Here is a 21,286-nt window from a genome sequence, read left to right on the forward strand (position 1 = left end):
GCCATCGAATTTTACAGTTATCGAAATTGGTCGAGTTAACGAATTTTATTGAGTTATCGAATTTTAGTGTTCTTGAAATTCATCGAACTTTCGATACGTATCAAATCATTGAAATTTATCGATAAACTTGAATGTATCGGGTCAATTCGAGGTCCTGCCGAAGTCCTCCAAAGACCTTCTCAGATAAAAAAAAAATTGCTACGTGTTAAGTTAGTAAACCTCTCCAAGGCTTCTAAAACTAGAAAAACTGTCGAATTTCGACAGTAACTGGCACTCTAGTGTATATTAATAATGCCGGAGTGTAAGTTGAGGCAAACAAATTGATTGAACAAATTGGCTGAAATGACTGTCAGAAACAATATCAAAAAATGTTTTTGCATATGTGTTTTCTTGGAAAGTATTCTCTTCAATTCCAGCCTTAAAAAAATATTAAAAATAAAAAAACTAAATATGTAAATACTATATACCTGTTTTTTTCTTTTAAAGGATACTGAAATCACTATCGTGCAACAACGCACGTTTATTTAATACTACGTGGTATTTCAAACTGTTACGTGAAGTAAAATTGGAATTGATTTGACAATATCGCACAAATGATCAAACAATTTTTGGTTTCCATGAAACAAAACAATCGCCAACACGATATCGTCAGAAGATTATCGTCATACGTGATTCATGCCCAGATAATCTAGCTAAACAAAAAAACCTAATACAACAATATTGTGAAATTTATTAAGGGCAGCAGTCTACCGGATATCTAACTGGATATCCGAATCCGGCTCTTATTTTTTAAAGGAAATTGAATGCATCTTTTGCCAAATTTTAGAGCATTTTAATAACTTTAGTCACTTAACATTCCTATTTCTTTTTTGTCGGCAAGTTATTTTTTCAGAAAGAACAGTTTTCATTTGCATTTATGCAAACTATAGGTTGTCGTCAAGTTCAACTACACTCAGAAAAAGGTTTAGTTATAATTACCAAGATTTGGATATAGTGACCAAGTGGCATAGTTGGATATGGCGAAATAAATATCTAGTTCACGAAAGTCTGCAATTTACTTGAGACTTCTAGTTGGGACAAATGTATATTTGTTAATAATTACAAAACGACTACCTTGAGTGGACAATATTGTTAGTTAAATAAAATCATTGTTGAGCAAATATAAACAATGCTTTGGATGATACAAGTTTTCAATTAATTTTGTGAACTTGCTGTATACGTGAATCAGCTAACCGTTTATTATTGGGAAAAAAGTTTCAATTTGACACAAATAAAAATTTACTCGATTGTTGTGTTTACTTTCTTCTTTTTTTTGCATATATTAAGCATAAAAAATACATACATATTTACATAAATAGTTACTAGTGTAAATGATACATATGCATATGGTGGTAAGAGTTTCCTAAAAAGAAACGATGAAACAGGAATAGTCGTGCGAAAACCCAGGTCAATATCTGCTGGAAGTGCTGGTTTAAGTATACTGCTTTGCTTTTTCCTTGGCTCAATAGATACTTTCAAATTATAGTTCACATAAATTATATATCCACTGAGAAACCTCGGTTGGCATCAAACTTTATATTTTTAAATAACTATGCGCACACCGAAACAACTCGCGGCGATGGCAAAACTTAAACTGAGACAAACAAGCCTGGGCATGTCATAGCACACACTTTTCTTTCTCTACCCAGCGCGGTGATCGACATGCCATAGCTTACTGAGCGCTCTGTGACCACACGCGCGTTTCACCCATATACTAACAGCGGAGCAATGATTTCCACGCACACAGTCTCACTCATTGAATCGTTTTTATACAATGGTCGGCATACTAGCGCATTCAAACGATTCAATAAGTGGGACTGTGTGCATTGCTCAGCTGGCGCTCTTCGTATGTGAAACACACAAACGCTCAGAGGGCGCTCAGCATTATTTAGGCATGGATAACAAGACAAGAATGATAGAATATAAGATTGCGCCAATCGAGCTGAGAGCAACTGGCCGTGACGTCAAAAAATACCAGAATGAGAGAGCAAGACGAACTCGACAAGAAAAAGAGGAAGCATCGAACAAAAGGCAGTATTGCCAAGCTTTGAATTTGAAAAAGCACCAAAATTTTTATTGCTATATTTTATGGACTTTATATACATACATAATTTTATTGTAAGGATTCCGAAACAAATTAATAAAAAACAATGTTTCTTGCACGACGGTCGATTTCTTCTTGCATGATTGAAGGTGCTGCCACATATTTTGTTGTCGCTTATGTCACTGTGCCATGATTTTGTTAAAATTTTTGTAAAGTTGCTTATCACGCTTACGATTGCTATAAATTTTGCTTCAGTTTTTTTAAGATTTTTTAGTTTGGTGTCCTCAAACTAAAAACAAAAGTACGAAAAACGCACCAAGCACCAAACTCAAAAATTTTCGCGTTTTGAATGCCCACTAAACAACAAAATAACAGTGAATGTAAACAAAAGTATTTTATGACGTCAGCGATTGGGTGGATGCTGTCAAATCGCCGAAGAGAGGGTTAGCGGTCCGCGAATGGCGCGACCTTTATTTTCTGGATCGTGATAACTTGATGTGAAACTCTCTAATTTTTTCTGAGAGTGCGCCCAGGAACTCGTTTTCTGACACGCGAAGTGGCGAGCTACCACTAGCTGTGTGGAAAATGCATCACATTGAATTCAGTGGATTTCTTCTTCCCGCATTTTTTAATATTACTATAAAACAGTATTTGTAACTAAGCGCGATTTTACTGGCAATGTAAGGACTGAAATATAAAATAGAAATGAAGAATATTGCAACTTTTGTTGGTTGTGATTAATCAAAAGTTTCTCCATAAATTTCTCTATAAATGCCCATACATGTTTTCGTCACAGTGGCTCTACTGGAGCATGTTATAAAAAATACACATTTTGACAGCGCTCTCACGAGAAAAAGAGTTTCATATCTAGTTATCCATGATTTAGGAGTGGCTCCCAAGCATGAATATATACCGCTCTCAAACCAAATCGTGGTTGCCTCAACTAAGATTTGGTAACTATGACTAACCCATGTGTTGAAAGAAAGCTTATCTGTATTAGCAGAGCTTAATGATATCCTTTTATGAACCATAAGTTAAGTTGAATGGAATTTGTAGAAATATGCTTCAAAAAAATATTTATTAGTATTTACCAAACCCTTTAACTAAATTAACGATTTTGTGCAACCTAGATGAATATTAGAAGCTTTAATATATTTAGTTATAATTACCAACCCATGGTAATAGTTCCCAATCCTTGGTCACAGTTCCCAAATATTGTCAAAATTCGGGAACTAAATATCTTTAGTTGTCGAAACTAATCCTTTTTCTCAGTGTAACTATAGACCCAGGAAACACGCTGTTCCGGCAGACCAAAGGTAAAAGGGGGCAATAAAGATGTGGGAGCGCGCCATTGCGCTGGTACCGAGAGCTGAGTTACTGGCGCCGATTCCGATTTTCACAACTCAGTGACGCAATGGCGCCAGCAACACTGGAACACGACAACACCAGGCGGCGAAAAGAACGAGCAATGAACACAAGAAGTGCCACTTATAAAATGTGCACCACAAGGCGAATTTTTACAAGGTGGTGTTGCTAAAATTAGCCGCGGTCCTTCTGAATGTGAAAATTATGTGTTTGTTGTATTTTTGGGTTTTGAACTTGGATATACTTGAGTTGTTTTTGCCCAACCGATACCACCTTGTATTAGTTCACCTTAGTTCAACACCGGGACACTGACAACACCGGGTGCCGCAAAGAACCAACAAAGAACACCCGAAATAGAAGTGTCTCTTGTAAAATGTTCAGCACAAGGCGAATTTATACAAGGTGGTGTTGCTAGAATTCGTCGCGGTCCTTCTGAATGTGACAAAGATAGGTTTGTTGTATTTTTGGGTTTTGAACTTGGGTATACTTGAGTTTTTTCTCAACCGATATCACCTTGTATTAATTCACTTTGGTGCAGCGTGCAGCAATAAAGGAAATGAGTGTTAGCCTGAAGAGGCGCAATTGCGCCAACACACTGTGCTGATTCCGACAGTGGCGCTGGAGTAAGTGTGTCAGCCCAAAAAATTTGCGCCGTTACCCAGGCCTATTTCAAACTAGCAGACCCGGCGAACTTCGTCCCGCCCATATTTTTATATATTTTATTGAAACTTTTTGGTCCAACATTTTCACCAACAATTCACGTTTACGATTTTCATTGGCACATTCGTTTGCTAAGATTATGGTTTGGTGGTAATTTCCCGCTTTAAATAACCTAATAAATATCCGTGAAGAAGTTCTTGAAATTCTCCAGTTGTGCGGCATTTCATAGCACGGTTATTCGCAAAGCGAAATACATTTTTTTCTTTTCACTCCCTGGCGGCAACAATGACCCGGTTCTATAGTAAATGTCCTAGAAGCTTTACAGTATAGTTGGTGGCACTTTCAAAATGGGTGCGAATCATTGTTCTACAGAAATGCAATATACATATACTTATTTCAGACGAAATACCTTAAAAGTTTGAACGCATAATAATATTGGAAAATCACATCCATTGGGCCAATCGCAACGCAGGAGCGTTCGATATACTCAACGGTACAACAGGTCGATTTAATCTGGCCTGCACGGCCCCTTTTCTCACTTGGCTATTTTTAGTAATAGCTCGACTTCAGCACCACTTGGCGGCACGTTTTTGCAATAGTATTGCACACATATTTAAAACATTATCCAAATAGGATCATAAATAAGATTTTTAGTAATAACTCAACTACAGCGCCAACTGTCGGATTAAATTGTGAAACTAAACCATCCAGAGACCCACTCAAACACACAAAAAGTTTCATTAAAATCCGTACAACCATTTAGGAGGATTTCACTCACCAACACACCTACAACAGAATTAAATAATACATTCAAAGATAGCTAAAGGTCCGTACGTTTGAGTAGCGATTGATTTCGTATATCTCCATACCAAGTTCCAGAACTCTACCATGAACACTTCCAAAGATAGGCAGTATGAAAAATTCGGTTTGTATGGAAGATGCCACGCCCCTTTTCTAATAGTTCCACTTTTTCCTCAAGAGTTGATTGCGTATATCTCCGTACCAAGTTCCAGAACTATACCATGAACACTTCCAGAGATATGCAATATGGAAGATGCCTCGCCCCCTTTTCTAATAGTTCCACTTTTTCCTCAAGAGTTGATTGCGTATATCTCCGTACCAAGTTCCAGAACTATACCATGAACACTTCCAGAGAAATGCAATATGAAAAATTTGGTTTGTATGGAAGATGCCACGCCCCCTTTTGCAATAGTTTCAATTTTTCTCCAAGAGTATGCGATTTATTTCGTACATCTCCATACCAAGTTCCTGAACTCTACCATAAACACTTCCAGAGATACGTAGTGTGAAAAATTTGGTTTGTATGGGAGATGCCACACCCCTTTTTACAATAGCTTAAATTTTTCTCCAAGGGTATGCGATTGATTTCGTATATCTCCATACCAAGTTCCAGAACTCTACCATGCACACTTTCAGAGATATGTAGCATGAGAACTTCGGTTTGTATGGGAAGTGCCACGCGCCCTTTACATAAAGATTTTTGTTTAGCCTAAAACCATCCTTGGGACACGTGCGGCAGGTGGCAGTTTCAAAAAAATCGGTTCAGCCGCTCTCGAGCCTTGCGAAAACTAAAAAACGGCTTTCAAAATATATATTAGCTGTGATATATTATATATTATAATTATATTTTGACAGTATCCGTTGTTTCTGATTGGCGCAAAAAAATCTTGCCCTAGTGACGAATTCGCCCCTTGATATGGTCGTTGATCAAAGCTATTTATATTCGAAATTGCATTAAAATTGGAAAACAGGAATCTATAAGCTTATCCAGGTAAAAAGCTACCTAAGTACCGAATTTTAAACAAATCGGACCATAAATACGATTTATTCGAATAGATCGGTCCCTGGTCCACTTCTCGGAAAAAATGGATCATATATGCTAAAAAGCTACCTTAGTACCGAATTTTAAGCAAATCGGACCATAATAAGATTGTTTCGAACAGATCGGTCCCTGGTCCACTTCTCGGAAAAAATTTATCATATATGCTAAAACGCTACTGTAGGGTTTGTATTTGTGTTATTACCTTTTATTGTACTGTGTTCATTTCAACTTTGTAATTTTGGAAATTTTGGATTTATGTGATTTTTGTGGTTCGTCAATCAAACAGAAAATTTTCATTATTATTCAAACTTTTCTCAAATTGTGTACAACAGAAAATAAAATAATTTTTGTTATTTAAAATAAATACCTACATTTGGCGATCCTGCCAGGAGGAATATAAGAAATTACATTAAACTGATATATTGATTTTGTACACTTGGTTTGTTGTTTCGCGGTACTAGTCCACAGATGATGAGATGTTACACCAAAATGGTGAAGTGCAATGCGTCGCAATAGTCAGCAGTGAAAAAGAGTAGCACCATTGCGAGCAGCTGGCATATTCCAACACGTACTACTATCACCACCGTTATCACCACAACTTGAATCACAGCAGCCGCAACATCAGAAAGCAATATCCCCATTGCCTTTTGTTGAAGATCAGCAATCACAATTAGTAGAGCAACAACAGCAACAGCTTCAAACGCACCAATGCGCATTCAACGACACTAGCACAATTGCCGATATCATTGATGCATCTGCATTAGAAGCAGTCACTGGAAAAGCTATTTTAAGTGCTGATATTGCATCAACCAGTCAACAACAACCACATAACCAGCAGCAGCAGCGTTCTCAAAATCAAGAACAGCAACCGGAAAGTTTGAGCGGTGCTCAATGCTCCTCTTTGAGCGTAATAGGAGAAGTTCCAGCTGGTAGTAGCGCATTAACAGAACGAAACAAAAACATCTCCAACATCACTGCCATTGCTGCTGCAGGAGGAAGAAGACGAAGAAGCGGACACAGGCAACAACAAAAGCAACAATTCAAAAATTTTAAAAATTGCAAGTAAAATATATTAAATATAAGATATTTATTAAATACATTTTAACATATCTATATATATATACATATATATATATACAAATTTATATTTGACTGTGCTGTTCATTAAGCAGCATATTAACCATTTTAGATGTTTGATAATTATTTTGACTATAATTTAGTACAATTTTAATATATTATTATTAAAGTTTTGTTTGTCAACTAAACTGTGAACACCCCTTCTAGAAATTTTTATAACGTTAAAATTGTGTACACTATGTTTCACTCACCACAACATGGCGCGCACACAACTACACGTACAAATAATTTAAATGACTCGCTTATAGATTTGCAAAACAACTCTTTTCAAGAGGAGTTGGCAAATCCTTATGCTAGTCAAAATAATAATTAGGTGTATGCAACCTCAGTCAAGCTTCCACAATTTTGGACAAGTTGTCCAGAAGCTTGGTTTGTACATACAGAAATGCAATTTAACATGAAAAACATTACACAAGATACTACAAAATATGAACACACAATCACAGCGCTTCCACAAGAAGTAATAGTTACAATATTAGATTTCATTCAAAATCCTCCGCATAACAACAAGTTTTCAGAATTAAAGAAAGTCTTAATTGAAAGACATTCTTTAAGCGAAAATAAGAAATTAGATAAAATTTTGTCAGATTCAGAGATGGGTGATCGTAAACCCTCTGAATTTTATCGGTCGCTCATGTTACTTGCAGGTTCCAATTTTAGTCAAGATATTTTAAAGAAACTTTGGCTGAGAAAACTGCCAAAAAATCTTAGTGTGATATTAGTTAGTTCAAGTACCAATGATATAAATGAATTGGTGAAACTAGCTGATAATATTTGGGAAGTGATTAATAAAACCGAAATATCAGCTATGAATAGTTTTCAAAATTCTAAATCACAAGACACAATTATTGAGAATTTAGTTAAATCGACGAATCTTATGTGCGAAAATTTTCAAAAACTTTCCTTTGAATTAAATTCTATTAAGCAACAAATTAGTCAAAATTCTAGATATAGATCATATAATAGGAATTGTTTTAGAAGTCCATATAGAGGTAGATCAAAATCTCGTGATAGTCAAAATTGGTTATGTAGATACCATTACAAATTTGGTGATAAGGCTCAGAAATGTCAACAGCCTTGTGCTTTTTCTAAAAACAAAAATTCGTTAAACTAGAGTCATCCGTTGTTGTGGCGGCAAACAATGGAAATTTAGATATTACTACACGTCGCCTATTTATTTTTGATAAAGCAAACAAACTAAATTTTTTGATTGATAGTGGAGCAGAAATTTCTATACTTCCGGTAAAAAAATTCCCTCATACAAAACGTTCTTCAGATATAATACTTACTGCAGCCAATGGTTCAACGATTTCAACGTATGGTAAAAAGATTTTAAATATAAATTTAGGTTTAAGACGCGAGTTCCCATTTACGTTTCTCATAGCTGATATTGCGAAACCTATTATTGGTGCAGATTTTCTTTGCAAATACGGTCTCTTAATTGACATGAAATGCAAACGTTTAGTTGATCCAGTAACAAGTCTTTCGGTTAACACAGTTTCATGTGTTTGTAACATTTCGCTTCCAAAAATTTTTGTAGTAGAGAACAAGTATACAAGATTGTTGAAGGAGTTTCCTTCTTTGATTGCTGAACCAGATTATTCGAAACCGGTTAAACATTCTACGGTTCACAGACTTTTTACTGAAGGAAATCTGCCATTCTCTAAGCCAAGGCGCTTGGATCCGATTAAATTTAAAGTAGCCAAAACTGAATTAGATTTTTTAGTGAGGACAGGGATTTGTAGACCTTCAAATTCTTGTGTAGCATCTCCACTGCATCTTGTATCTAAAAAAGAACTAAATGACTGGCGTCCTTGTGGTGATTTTCGGAGACTTAATGTTGTGACTGTACCGGACCGTTATCCTTTACCTCATATTCAAGATTTTAACATGAATCTCAGAAATAAGTATATATTTTCGAAATTAGATTTGGTAAGGGCCTACCACCAAATTCCAATGGCAGAAGAGGATATCTATAAAACTGCAATAACGACACCTTTCGGTATGTTTGAATTTATACGAATGCCTTTCGGACTAAGAAATTCAGCGCAAACTTTTCAAAGATTTATTAATGAAGTAGTTAGTGGTTTAGATTTTGTTTTTACATATATTGATGATCTATTGGTTGCAAGTGAAAATGAAGAACAGCATTTTAAAGATCTCCGTATACTTTTCCAACGCCTAACAGAGTACGGGTTAAATATCAAACCAAGTAAATGTACTACTACAGATCAGGGTACTCAGTTTATGTCAAAATTGTTTTCGGAACTAACAAAATTGCTTGGTAGTCATCATTTTACAACTTCTGCATATCATCCTCAAGGGAATGGTATGGTAGAACGGTTTCACAGGCAGTTAAAAGCTACGATAATGGCTAGAAATGGAATCAACAATTGGTATGATGAGCTGCCGATAATACTTCTTGGTTTACGATCGATGTATAAAGAAAGTATTTCAGCCACATCATCTGAGATGGTTTTTGGACAAAATTTACGCCTACCCGGTGAACTTGTTGTTCCATCTGAAGAAAAATTTTCCCCAATTGAAGTTTTAGGTAATTTACGGGAACATTTTAAAAATGTTAAATCAAATTTAAGGCATAATCAAAATTCTGATACTGGTGTATATATACAAAAGGATTCGGATACTTGTAAATTTGTTTTTATGCGTGTTATTAATAAAAGATCATTGCAACAACCATACGAAGGACCTTATAAGGTTGTTGAAAAAAAACAAAAAATATTTCAAACTTGAAGTAGATAATGAGGTTAAAACAATTCCAATAGACAGACTAAAACCGGCAGTCATTGAAACAGAACTAATACCAGAAACAAACACTAATACAATGAATAACACAACATCAAATAAGAAACGAGTTACTTTTAATTTATATAACATTAATTCTCTAGAAGGGGGAGTATTGTAGGGTTTGTATTTGTGTTATTACCTTTTATTGTACTGTGTTCATTTCAACTTTGTAATTTTGGAAATTTTGGATTTATGTGATTTTTGTGGTTCGTCAATCAAACAGAAAATTTTCATTATTATTCAAACTTTTCTCAAATTGTGTACAACAGAAAATAAAATAATTTTTGTTATTTAAAATAAATACCTACAGCTACTTACGTACCAAATTTTAAGCAAATCGGACCATAATAAGATTGTTTCGAATAGATCGGTCCCTCGTCCCCTTCTCGGAAAAAATGAATCATATATGCTAAAATGCTACTTACGTACCAAATTTTAAGCAAATCGGACTATAATAAGATTGTTTCGAATAGATCGGTCCCTGGTCCACTTCTCGGAAAAAATGGATCATATATGCTAATATATGCTAAAAAGCTACCTACGTACCGAATTTTAAGCAAATGGGACCGTAAATACGAATAGATCGGTCCCTGGTCCACTTCTCGGAAAAAATGGATCATATATGTTAAAAAGCTACTTACGTACCAAATTTAAGCAAATCGGACCATAAATGCGACTTTTTCGAATAGATCGGTCCCTGGTCCACTTCTCGGAAAAAAAGGATCATATATGCTAAAAAGCTACCTGCGTACTGAATTTTAAGCAAATCGGACCGTAAATACGATTTTTTCGAACAGATCAGTCCCTGGACCACTTCCCGAAAAAAATTGATCATATATGCTAATATATGCTAAAAAGCTACTTACGTACCAAATTTTAAGCAAATCGAACCATAATAAAATTTTTTCGAATAGAACGGTCCCTGGTCGACAAAAGTTAATTTTTTTAACCTAAAACATGGTGGTTACCGAAAGCTATTTATATACAAAATTTCATGAAAATCGGACCAGCCTTTCACGAGATTAACTGTTACAAATAAAAGGGACTTCGCTTTATATAATTAGTATAGATAAGTGCCTATTCGTTAGCACCCGACCAGAAACTGATTGGTCAGCATGTTCCTTTGTCTTTGCCATAAGATCTGCCGAGAGGCTATCTTTGGCGTGGCCCTATACTACTGTTTAACTATCAGTTATCATTACTTTCGGATCACATCTCATACTGAAAAGGTTTACTCGACTTACCGGATCATCAAAAATTTCTTCAACGCGTGTGTGGACGTCCTTATTATTTTTGTTTCGAATTAATATATATATGTTTTCGATGCCAGGGCATGAGGTGAATAATTTATTAAGTAAAACTAAAAGCATTCAAATTACTAACAATTAATATATAAAAACATACAATGTTAACATCTTACATCAGAAAAAACGACTTACTTTTGCCTAGAAAACCTGTTCCACCCGTTATTAATATATTCGCTCCTTCGTAGAAGTGCTGAAGTGGAGTTACCTTTTGCTCCAGCATTAACTCATATAGGCGCATGTTAGCCTTTTGAATTATAATGTACAATCACAAGAAGTCACGGCGATGCCTTTAAATAAGTTACCTAGAAATAGAAAAAGAGTTTATTCGGAGTAACAGAGATCTAATCTTAGCTAAATTTTAATTGTAACTTAAACTTCCTTGGTTGCCATTAAGGATGCACCGGATTGTAGTAAACATGTGATAGCCAGTATCAATCAGGGCCTTCCTGACCTCTCTTCCAAATTATCTAATCAGACTTATTTATGTAAAATGGCCATAGTGATATGTATTGCAGACAATAGAGCTGTGTATGGATTGGCCAGGAAAATCATCCTCGAATTAATCTCACCGAGAAAAGAAGCCCTCTCTTGCGCCCGAAAATCCGCTCCTCTAAATTCTGGAGGGGGTTTGAAAGGACTCTATCCGTTTAGTATTTACACGGTGAGACTGACAGCCCAATTGTAAATAATAGTTTCGTTCGAGTTTTCTCACTTTCCGCCACCCTACACGTCACAAGAAAAAAGAATTTCGCGGGATTTTACACTTTCCTCTTTCAATCAATTTAAAACCACTCCGAAAGCAATGTTTAGGAACCTTCTTTTGGTACCCATGAACTGTAGTATTTTACCCTTTTTTCTAAACAAAAAATTAAATATATATGCGATTCAAAATAGGTGGCAACCTTACTGAAATATTTTTGAATTAGGGATCTTTAAAATACCTTCCTTTTGATACCCATATTATGATGTTTTAATTAATTTTTAACTAATTTCGAATAGGTGGTAACCTTGTACAAGTCTTCTCGGAGATAATGCCTATTCAGATAACTTTAAAATCCAAAACTTTATCTGTGCCCAAAATTTCACCAAATCGATAGAGCCGTTTCCGATAACCCTATGGATATATATATATATATATATGTATATACTTATACAAGAATTGCTCGTGTAATGTAATAAGATTTCAGAAATGCTTGAAACTTCAATATTTTGAAATTTAAGGACGCTAATTTACTCAAAATTGATACACCCCGGCTTACCATGTAGCGGTAGCTTTCGGAAAGGTGAAAAACATATATATAACATCTCTGAGCGTGGTTATTCTGATTTAATATTTATTTAAGTGAAGAGCATATTGTGGCGAATACTGCGGCATCACAAAGCGAACAACGAGAAATAGGCAGAATGTTCGAGGAATGACGAAGAATGTTCCACAAAGAGAAACGTCAAGCTGGAGGAACACTGCGAACAGCGAGAGAAAGAGAATGAGCGATGAACTTCAGAACATTCGAGAGTTGGCATGAGTACCAGCGCAGGTATATAAGAGCCACGACACAGCGGAGTTGGAGAGTTACAAGTCAGCAAGCTACAAGTAAAGTGAGTTGCGAATAAGCAAGCTATAAGTTCAATTGTTCTCATTTTCGTTGGTGGTGTTTCCGACAGGGTAGGAGTGTGATGTAATGTTTTGATTGATGTAGGTTCGCAATTTGCAAAAGTAATTACGTAGTTCGCTTCTGAATTTCTTTGGTGAATTACCCCGTTTACACGACTCATTCCTAATTCGATTTGAAAATTCACTGTGTTTTTCCTTAATTTCCTCCATTTCTTTGTTTTGGTTGTTTATATTCTCTCTTGCTCTGACAGGTGTTCGATAAATTTCTGATTAAAATTAGAGACGGCAGCGATTTGTTCGTAATTCGCATGGTAATTGAATCTGAATTAGCCATTATTTGTAGGAGCCATGCGCACCTACCAAACGAAAGCACTGGAATCATCACACAAATACTGTAGTGCTGAAGTGCTTTGTGTCTCAGCAACTTGGCGAGCAAGGGAAGCCGGGACCTTCATGAGCTCTTGATAGTTTTAAAACCAATCTGTGAGAATCCCTCGTTAAACTCACAGACAAAATGTTACCGAAGTTATCCTTCCAGTAGCCCTATAAGGTAATAGTTTCTAAATGGTACAAAGTATATACTTGCATTAAGAGCCCTTCACTCTTTCAAAACTACATCTAGGCTTATGGACAACGGCAAAACTCTACTCTTCTATTATTCGAAATTTTGGTCGTTCTGAGAGAGAATTAAACTCAATAAAGATATGTTCCAACTCATTTTCGTTGTTGGTGTTTCCGACAGTGTAGGATTACGGCAATCGATCTGTCCCCAAACCAACTTTGACAAGGGATTACGGAAAATCATTCCACAATATTCGTATGTTCCAGCGTTATAAACAAATTCAAAGAACACTCGGAAAATTGGTTTATTAGCTATATGAGTAATGTATTTTGTAAAATATTTAAATAATTAAATCTATAGCTTATGCCTATTTTAGTACATTTTTTGCATTTTGGTACACAAAAAAAATGAGGAAGTGGCAACCGTGCGTGTAACTCTTTCATTCTCTCCCATTGAAAAAAGTAATGACGACTCCCAAAAAACCAAACTCGCTGCAGCGAAAAAAGGGTATGAATTATCCGCACGAATTCAAATCTGAATAACTTGACTGATGTCATATTACGGAATACCCTGGCCTGATACACCGTGCAGATTGGAACCAGGAGTTGTTGGCGGCGGCGTGTGGGTGGTGATGCGGTTGTGTCTGTTGTGGTGTGGTCTACTGTGTTGTGTTGTGATGCTGTGCTGTTTGTGTTGAGCTGCTCAGGCGGACTGGGGTTTGCTGTGGAGACAGCTCTGTTTGAGCAGCAGAGGGCCACAAACGATGTGGTCCACTGCCGATGAGTCCGTAGGCAGTGATCGGACTTCTACCACATTGTGGTAGATCTGCCACTTTTTTGAGCAGAAGATAACTATAGCATACAAATCGAGTTGCACTCTGTCCTCGGTATTCACGAAAACGAAAAGCCCCATCGAGCCACAATAACAAAGCAACGTAGTATACGAGATTAAATGCAAAGGTAATCAAAACGAGGACTCATCAGAGCACGATGCGGACATAAGGAAAAGGAAAAACAATACAGCACTAGCACAACATGTAATAACGAGCGGTCACACAGCTTATCTAGTTAACACAAAGATACTTGACATAGAAAAGAGAGAAATAATTATTAGCCTATATATTTGTAAATGTAAGTTTTGTTAGTTTTTGTTTGTTGTTGTCTTTGATCATCACATAAATGTAGGTTTGTATAGTAACCAATAGTCAGTACTAATTTGTACTGGAACCTGCAAATTTTTACTGGAAAAGTGTATGATAACCCAAAAAATTAGTGCTCTCTTACTGAATCGAGAGCGTAACAACACGGGAGAGCTGCAAATTCTTGCTAGTGAAATTTCTACTAGCAGAAATTAGCTGGCAGAAGAAGAAGAAGAATAAGTGTCAAAAGCCGCCATTTGTTGAATTGGTTTAGCACAAACAAAAGTAAAATGAGTGGAAATCAAATTGTATAGTAATGATGTAAACAAAGCCGAATGGGAGGATAGAATATACTGTATTGTGGCGAATACTGCGGCAACGCGATGCGAACTACGAGAAATAGGCAGAATGTTCAAGGAATGACGTAGAATGTTCCACAAAGAGAAACGTCAAGTTGGATGAACACTGCGAACAGAACGTTCTACAGTTGCCATAAGTGCGAGCGCAGCGAAGTTAGGTTAGTTACGAGTTACAAGTGAGCTACAAGTAAAGTGAGCAGAGAAGTGAGTTGCGAATAAGCAAGCTATAAGTTTAATTGTGTCAACCAGTTTAGTAAAATGTTGTTATTGCTTTAACAAGTATTGTAAAGCGTTTTTACTGTATTAGCGAGTATTGTAAATTGTTTGTTGTACAATAAAGTTAATTGTACTACAATTTGGTCAACGTGAGCATTTATTTAACAATCCAGAGATACGAGCCCGAGTATATTTGGGAAATCCCTCAAAGCTTCGAGGATAATCGTAACAGTATAATAGCAAATTTTCTCAATAATAAATTTTTCGACAGGAAACGTGGTTTCATTATGTTAAATTTTAAAATATATTTTTTATAAAAAGAATTAATAGGGGAACTTTAAAAAAACGTCGATTTTTGTGAAAGTATTAGCAAATTTCAGTGCACCTAAAGTTTCTGAGGCGTTGTTTACATTTACTTGAGAATTGTCAAAATCGGAAAATCCCAAGCAGCGGTTTCTGTAACGTGCTACATTTGATCGCTACATCGGGATGTGATAAAAAGAAACGCTGGCAGCACTCCGCAAGGTTGCAAACAAATGTATGTTCGAAAAATATCTTGATATGGAAGGAACCGCTTTACACTGTCAAGGAAAAAAATTTCCAAAACTCAACGCAATTTTTAGAGTCTAATTAAAAAGTTTGCCATTTAGGTGAAACCTTACAGAATTTCTTTAATTTTTGTACAAAGTTTGATCCAAAACTTGAGATCTACCACATTTTTTTGAAATCTACCGCATTTTTTTCCATATTCTACCACACAGAATTTTTTTAAGTCCGATCACTGTCTAAGGTGATTCCACACATTGCAAGTGTTTACGGTTGCCAGACAACTGATTTAATCAGTACGGTACTTATTTTTCATTTCTTGTACTGATTTTATTAATTCCTTCAATCAGTACGCTAATGTCCTGATTTTTCAAAATTTTTATTGATTTGTACTGAATTTTCAATTCAAACAAAATACTTTAAGATTTTCTTAAGGTTTTTACATAACGTTGGAACTTCCTTAAACTGTACTGTAAAAAGTAAGAAGAAAATAATTTAATTATAGTTGACATGTTTCAGATAATGTTTGATATACCCAAGAAATTAATACCACAAAAAGATCAATCGTTTTATGAGCACATCGCCGAGGCGTTACGTACCAGTTGCGTTAATATGATGGAGCTTAAATTAGTTAAAAATAAGGCTGACGCTTTTTTGTCGAGTGTTGTTCATTAACGCGTAAATAACTTTCAGTTTAATAACAACAAACTTGAATATTCGAATGTCTTTCGCCTATAACTTACAATTCTTTTTTCACAATTTATTGACATTGCAAAAGAGTTTTTCATAAAAGACATAGAGTTAGATATTCTTTTTAGCGAATTCTTAGTCTTGCAAAGTTTTTGCGTAGTTGGAAAAATTAATTTAAGCCATGAGGAAATGTACATGAAGTCATTAAATAGTCGTACTTTACCACAGTTTGAAAAAATATGTAATTTTTTTTTTTAACACCATATTCAAACGAAGCAACTGAGAGGATTTTAAGTATAAAGTTTGCTTACTTGCGCAAAGAGAGAAGCCGGCTTGTAATTAAATTTTTTTAAAGTGAACTTCAAATTAAAAGTAATTTTAAAATGAAATGTATAGAATTCTTTGACTATTCAAACACTGAAGAATGAAATGATCTCATTATTGCTATTCAAGAATGTAATAAATATAAAATTACTAGCAGACCCGGCGAACGTCGTCCCGCCCAAAATTAGATTTTTAATTTAACCATTTTGATCCAACATTTTCTCCAATAGTCCACGCTTACGATTTCCATTTGCACATTCATCAGCTAAGATTATGGTTTGGTGGTCATTTGCCGCCTTAAATAACCTAACGAAGGTGTTATGTCCATGAAGAAGTTCCCTGACGGGAACAATGATCCGAATCTATACTGAATCTGCCCTAGAAACTTTATAGCTGGTGGCAATTTCAAAATGGATGCGTATCCTTGTTCAACAGAAATACAATATACATACATAGACTGAGATGAAGTACCCCAGTAGAACTTGGGAGCATCGTACGATTGCTCGGTGAGTACTCCCTTGGGAGTATACGAATACTCCCCATTGCTCCCTATGATTCTGTGTATAAGCATGTAATTTTGTATACTCCCTTTAACATTGGATGTCCTAGGAGGGGGAGTAAGCCCTTTTACCTCCTAAACGAGCAATCGGGGAGCACACACAGAATTATCATCCCACAAACCTCCAAATAGAGCAATACGGGAGTACTCCCATAGTTACCTCCCAGAAACCTCCCAAAAAGACAACAAGGGAGTGCACATAGAAAACATCCCATATTCCTCCCGAACGAGCAATAAAGGAGTGCTCCCATTAGAGACATCCCGAAAGCCTCCTGTAGGAGTAATAAGAGTGGAATGATAACGAACATTTTACATTAGCCAAATAGATTTTGCTATTGATTAAATTTTTTTATTTAACTTTTTAATCACGTGCATTTGTGCAATATTACAAGATCTTAAAAATAAAACATAAATGATACGTCTTCCATAATTGCTTAATTTTAGAATTATATTGCAGAGAAATCATATGAAATTAAAACATAATAATAAAACGGTAAGATAAGATTTGAATTATATGCACCTATATGAACATATAAGTATGCACTCCTATATGATTTCCTGGGTGTCAAGGATGCTTGCCTGTTCAGGAATCCACCAAGCGGGGAAATTGTGAAGGTGACTTTGCTTTGCGTATTGCTCTCCTATCAATCAAAAAGAATACTCTTGGATTTCTCGCTTAGGAGACATCACTTTTTGCTCCTAAGCGAGTAATAACGGAGTACAAAACCGACAAATCTCGCTTATTGCTCCCAAATCATGCCTCAGGGAGCATTCTTAAATTGCTCGCTTAGGAGATCTCTCATTAAGCTCCTAAGCGAGCAATACAGGCGTAAAAAACCGAGAAATCTCATTTACTGCTCCCAAATCATGCCTCAGGGAGCATTATTTCGTCGCTCGCTTAGGAGATCTCTTATTTGACTCCTAAACGAGTAATAAAGGAGTACAAAATCGACAAATCTCTCTTATTGCTCAGAAATCAGGTTAAGGGGAGTACTCTTTTATTCCACACATAGGGAGATCTCCCTTCAAGTTCTAGTGGGACCTTAAAAACCAGTTTCACGAAAGCAATTTAAGTGAAAAATTATGTTTCTATCAGGTTTTATATTAAATTCAATTAAAAAAATATATTTCGACAGGTGGTGATTTGAGATTTGCCACTGCACAACTTAACCCTGGTGTGTTGGAATGAAGCTTTAACGCATAATAATATTGGCAAATCACATCCATTGGGCCAATCGTAACACATGAGAGTTCGATATACTCAATGGTGCAACAGGTCGATTTAGACTGACATTCTCGGCACCTTTTCTCACTTATCGATTTTAGTAATAACTCCACCTCAGCATCACCTCATCGCTCTTTTTTGCAATTGGACTGTCTCAACCGTGTCCAGTACATGTTTTGAATATTCGCCAAATCGGATCATAAAAAAAGATTTTTAGTAATAACTCAACTCCAGCGCCAACTGGCGTGTTCAATTGTCAAACTAAACTATCCAGAGACCCACTCAAACACACACACATAACTTTGTTGAAATCCCTCCAGCCATTCAGGATTTCACTCACACACATGTACACATTCAAAGATAAGGCAAAGGCAGTACGTTTGTACTTTGCCATTCCCTCTTTTTAAAGAGCCCATTTTTCTTCATGAGTATGTGATTGATTTCATATATCTCCAAACCATGTTCCAGTACTCTACCATGAACATTTCCAGAGATATCTATATACATAAAAATGACCGCGATGCCTGACCAAACGGCTGAACCGATTTCAATTATGTAAAAAGTACTATTTTGGACCTCCGTGTGGAAGGTTTTTCGATTAAAAAAAATCAAAACTTTTTGTTGTTATTGCCAAAATATTAAGAATGCTAAGACGTCATGATTTCACAATTTCATAGAGTTTTCCGTGTACAATGATAATCGACCATCTCTATTTCTAAGGAAAAACAAAGTTGTTGTTTTTATTAAATTCTTACCATTTTTATCATATTTACTCACCTTCTAAACCTTCCCTGGACTTCCACAAATAATTCAAGACCAAAATTAGTCAAATCGGTCCAGCCGTTCTCGAGTTTTAGCGAGACTAACGAACAGCAATTCATTTTTATATATATAGATTTATTATGATTTGTACACTCACGTTAAAATGAATAACACTTTTATTTTTTATGAACTATGTTTTATTTCTATACCAAAATATTGTTAAAAGCAAGTGCTCTCGCGTTTTAAAGTATTATCTGTTACTTACTTCATGTCATTGTCACCTTTGGTGGAGATACCTTCACTTAATTGTGAATAAAAGCGAAACGCGTCCATCGATTTTCATGATCTATGTCTCATTTTGCTAAAAGGTTATGTGACTTTGCGTGAAAGTAATACGACTTGCCTTTTTTCCGTTTTGGATTTTTTATGAATTTAAAAATAAAAAAATTTAATATTTTAGGCAAAACATATTTTTTTTCTTCATACATTTATTTTTACCGGCAAAACTGTTGATTATATAGAAAAACGTTATATGAACAGATTAAAGGAATTGTAATTTTTAATTGTTTTAAATTTGTTTGAGCAAAATCAGACTAGTGGTTCTCGAGTTATGTCAAAAAAAAGACCACCAAAGGTGACAATTTCCCCTATATGATAGTTACTAACTTCAAATCGATATATCTCGATTCCTAGACGTGACCCAGCGAAACGCCGGGACACGTATAACTTCTTTTTTACCGATATAACTTTCCCCGATAGTTTGAACCCTTCCAGATCACTGACCCCTACCATTTGTCTCACAGTGTAATCTAAAAAACCAACGGTAATTTTTAGTCACTTGAAACTTGCATATTATTACACGAAAATTTAACGGCCTATAAAACTGTATACTCAAAAAAACTTCTGAGAAAAAATTTTGAAATGTTGAAGATTTTTTTTAAGTGTTCTACAAAATCTTAAGCTTAGGTTTATATGATATTTGTTAGGGAATGAACTGTATTCTAATTGATTGAAAAATCTTAAAAATTAATAAATAAACATAAGTGGTAAACAATATCATTTTGAATTTGGTCCAAAATGATATGTCCAACTACTACTTTTTAAAGAATTTAATTCTTGCAAAAATTACATACCATTGCATTATATATTTTTTAATAAAGTTTGTCTTTATTTGTTTACGTGTTTAAATAATGCTACGATTTTGGTTTTAAACTATGTATACTTCATTAAATGTTCATTTGTTGTTCAAGTATTTACATATTTCAATAATTATGTATGTTCGCTTAAGTACCCGCATCGAGGTACTTAGGGGGGTTCTTCTAAGTACCCAACCAGCCTAGGTACCTCAAAAAGCTGACATTTTTCGTGAGGTACTTAAGCGGGTTTTACTGTACTCCAAACGTTCACTTTTTGTACTGAATTTGAATGCGCTATAAAACTTCATACCAAAAAATTTTCTGTCAGCCCGGTACAACCAGCCATGTTTTTAACCGGTGAAGGGTTGAAAAGCTTATTTCTGAAGTAGCGTTACTTAGAGCTGTAAAAGTAACAAAAATTTGGATACCCGTATGTTTTCGTTACTAATCCAATCAACACCCGTATTTTTCGTATCGTTACTTTACTCGTTACTTTTGATACAGTCAATTATACCTCACACGCAGTCATGGGCGTAGCCAGGTTGGGGCAGGGGGGTGCTCGAGCCGCCCCCCTAACTTTCAAATTTTCCTTATATATATATATAAAATAGTACCCTAAAGTGCTAGCTTAATAGGGTCGACCCCCCCTAAATTTCATTCTGGCTACGCCGATGCACCCAGTGTTGCCAAATTTGATCGCTTCTTTTTCATTTGGTAGGTTGGTAGGCAGGGTAAGATTTTGGTCGGATAGATAAATTATGAAGTATTTAGATGTACATATGAGCTGAGTGTGTTTACATACTAAATACGCAAAATTTTACAAGAGAAATTTGGACATTATGTTGAAGCTGTCGGACGATACTATTCCTTACTAGAAAGCGATTCCGTACTTTTTAGTGTTACTCTATCGCTCTGAGAGTGTTACCAAATTTAGTCCGAGAAATACGGGATAGT

General features: G+C 35.5%; 1 protein-coding gene across 1 annotated transcript in view; it reads right to left on the reverse strand.

The window, feature by feature from the left end:
* LOC118745752 (fatty acyl-CoA reductase wat-like) overlaps nucleotides 1-21,286 on the reverse strand; it is a 155,958-nt gene that overhangs the window by 39,540 nt on the left and 95,132 nt on the right. The window contains exons 2-3 of the mRNA XM_036479400.1: nucleotides 11,336-11,505; nucleotides 11,141-11,256 (exon numbers count right to left, since the gene is read on the reverse strand). Of these exons, the coding sequence (XP_036335293.1) occupies nucleotides 11,141-11,256; nucleotides 11,336-11,441 (222 nt within the window). The 5' untranslated portion in view covers nucleotides 11,442-11,505. The remainder of the gene's footprint in view (nucleotides 1-11,140; nucleotides 11,257-11,335; nucleotides 11,506-21,286) is intronic.

This window comes from Rhagoletis pomonella, unplaced genomic scaffold (genome assembly GCF_013731165.1).
Source record: "Rhagoletis pomonella isolate Grant_MI unplaced genomic scaffold, Rhpom_1.0 Rhpom_scaffold_00009, whole genome shotgun sequence".
NCBI classification, from domain to species: Eukaryota; Metazoa; Arthropoda; class Insecta; order Diptera; family Tephritidae; genus Rhagoletis; species Rhagoletis pomonella.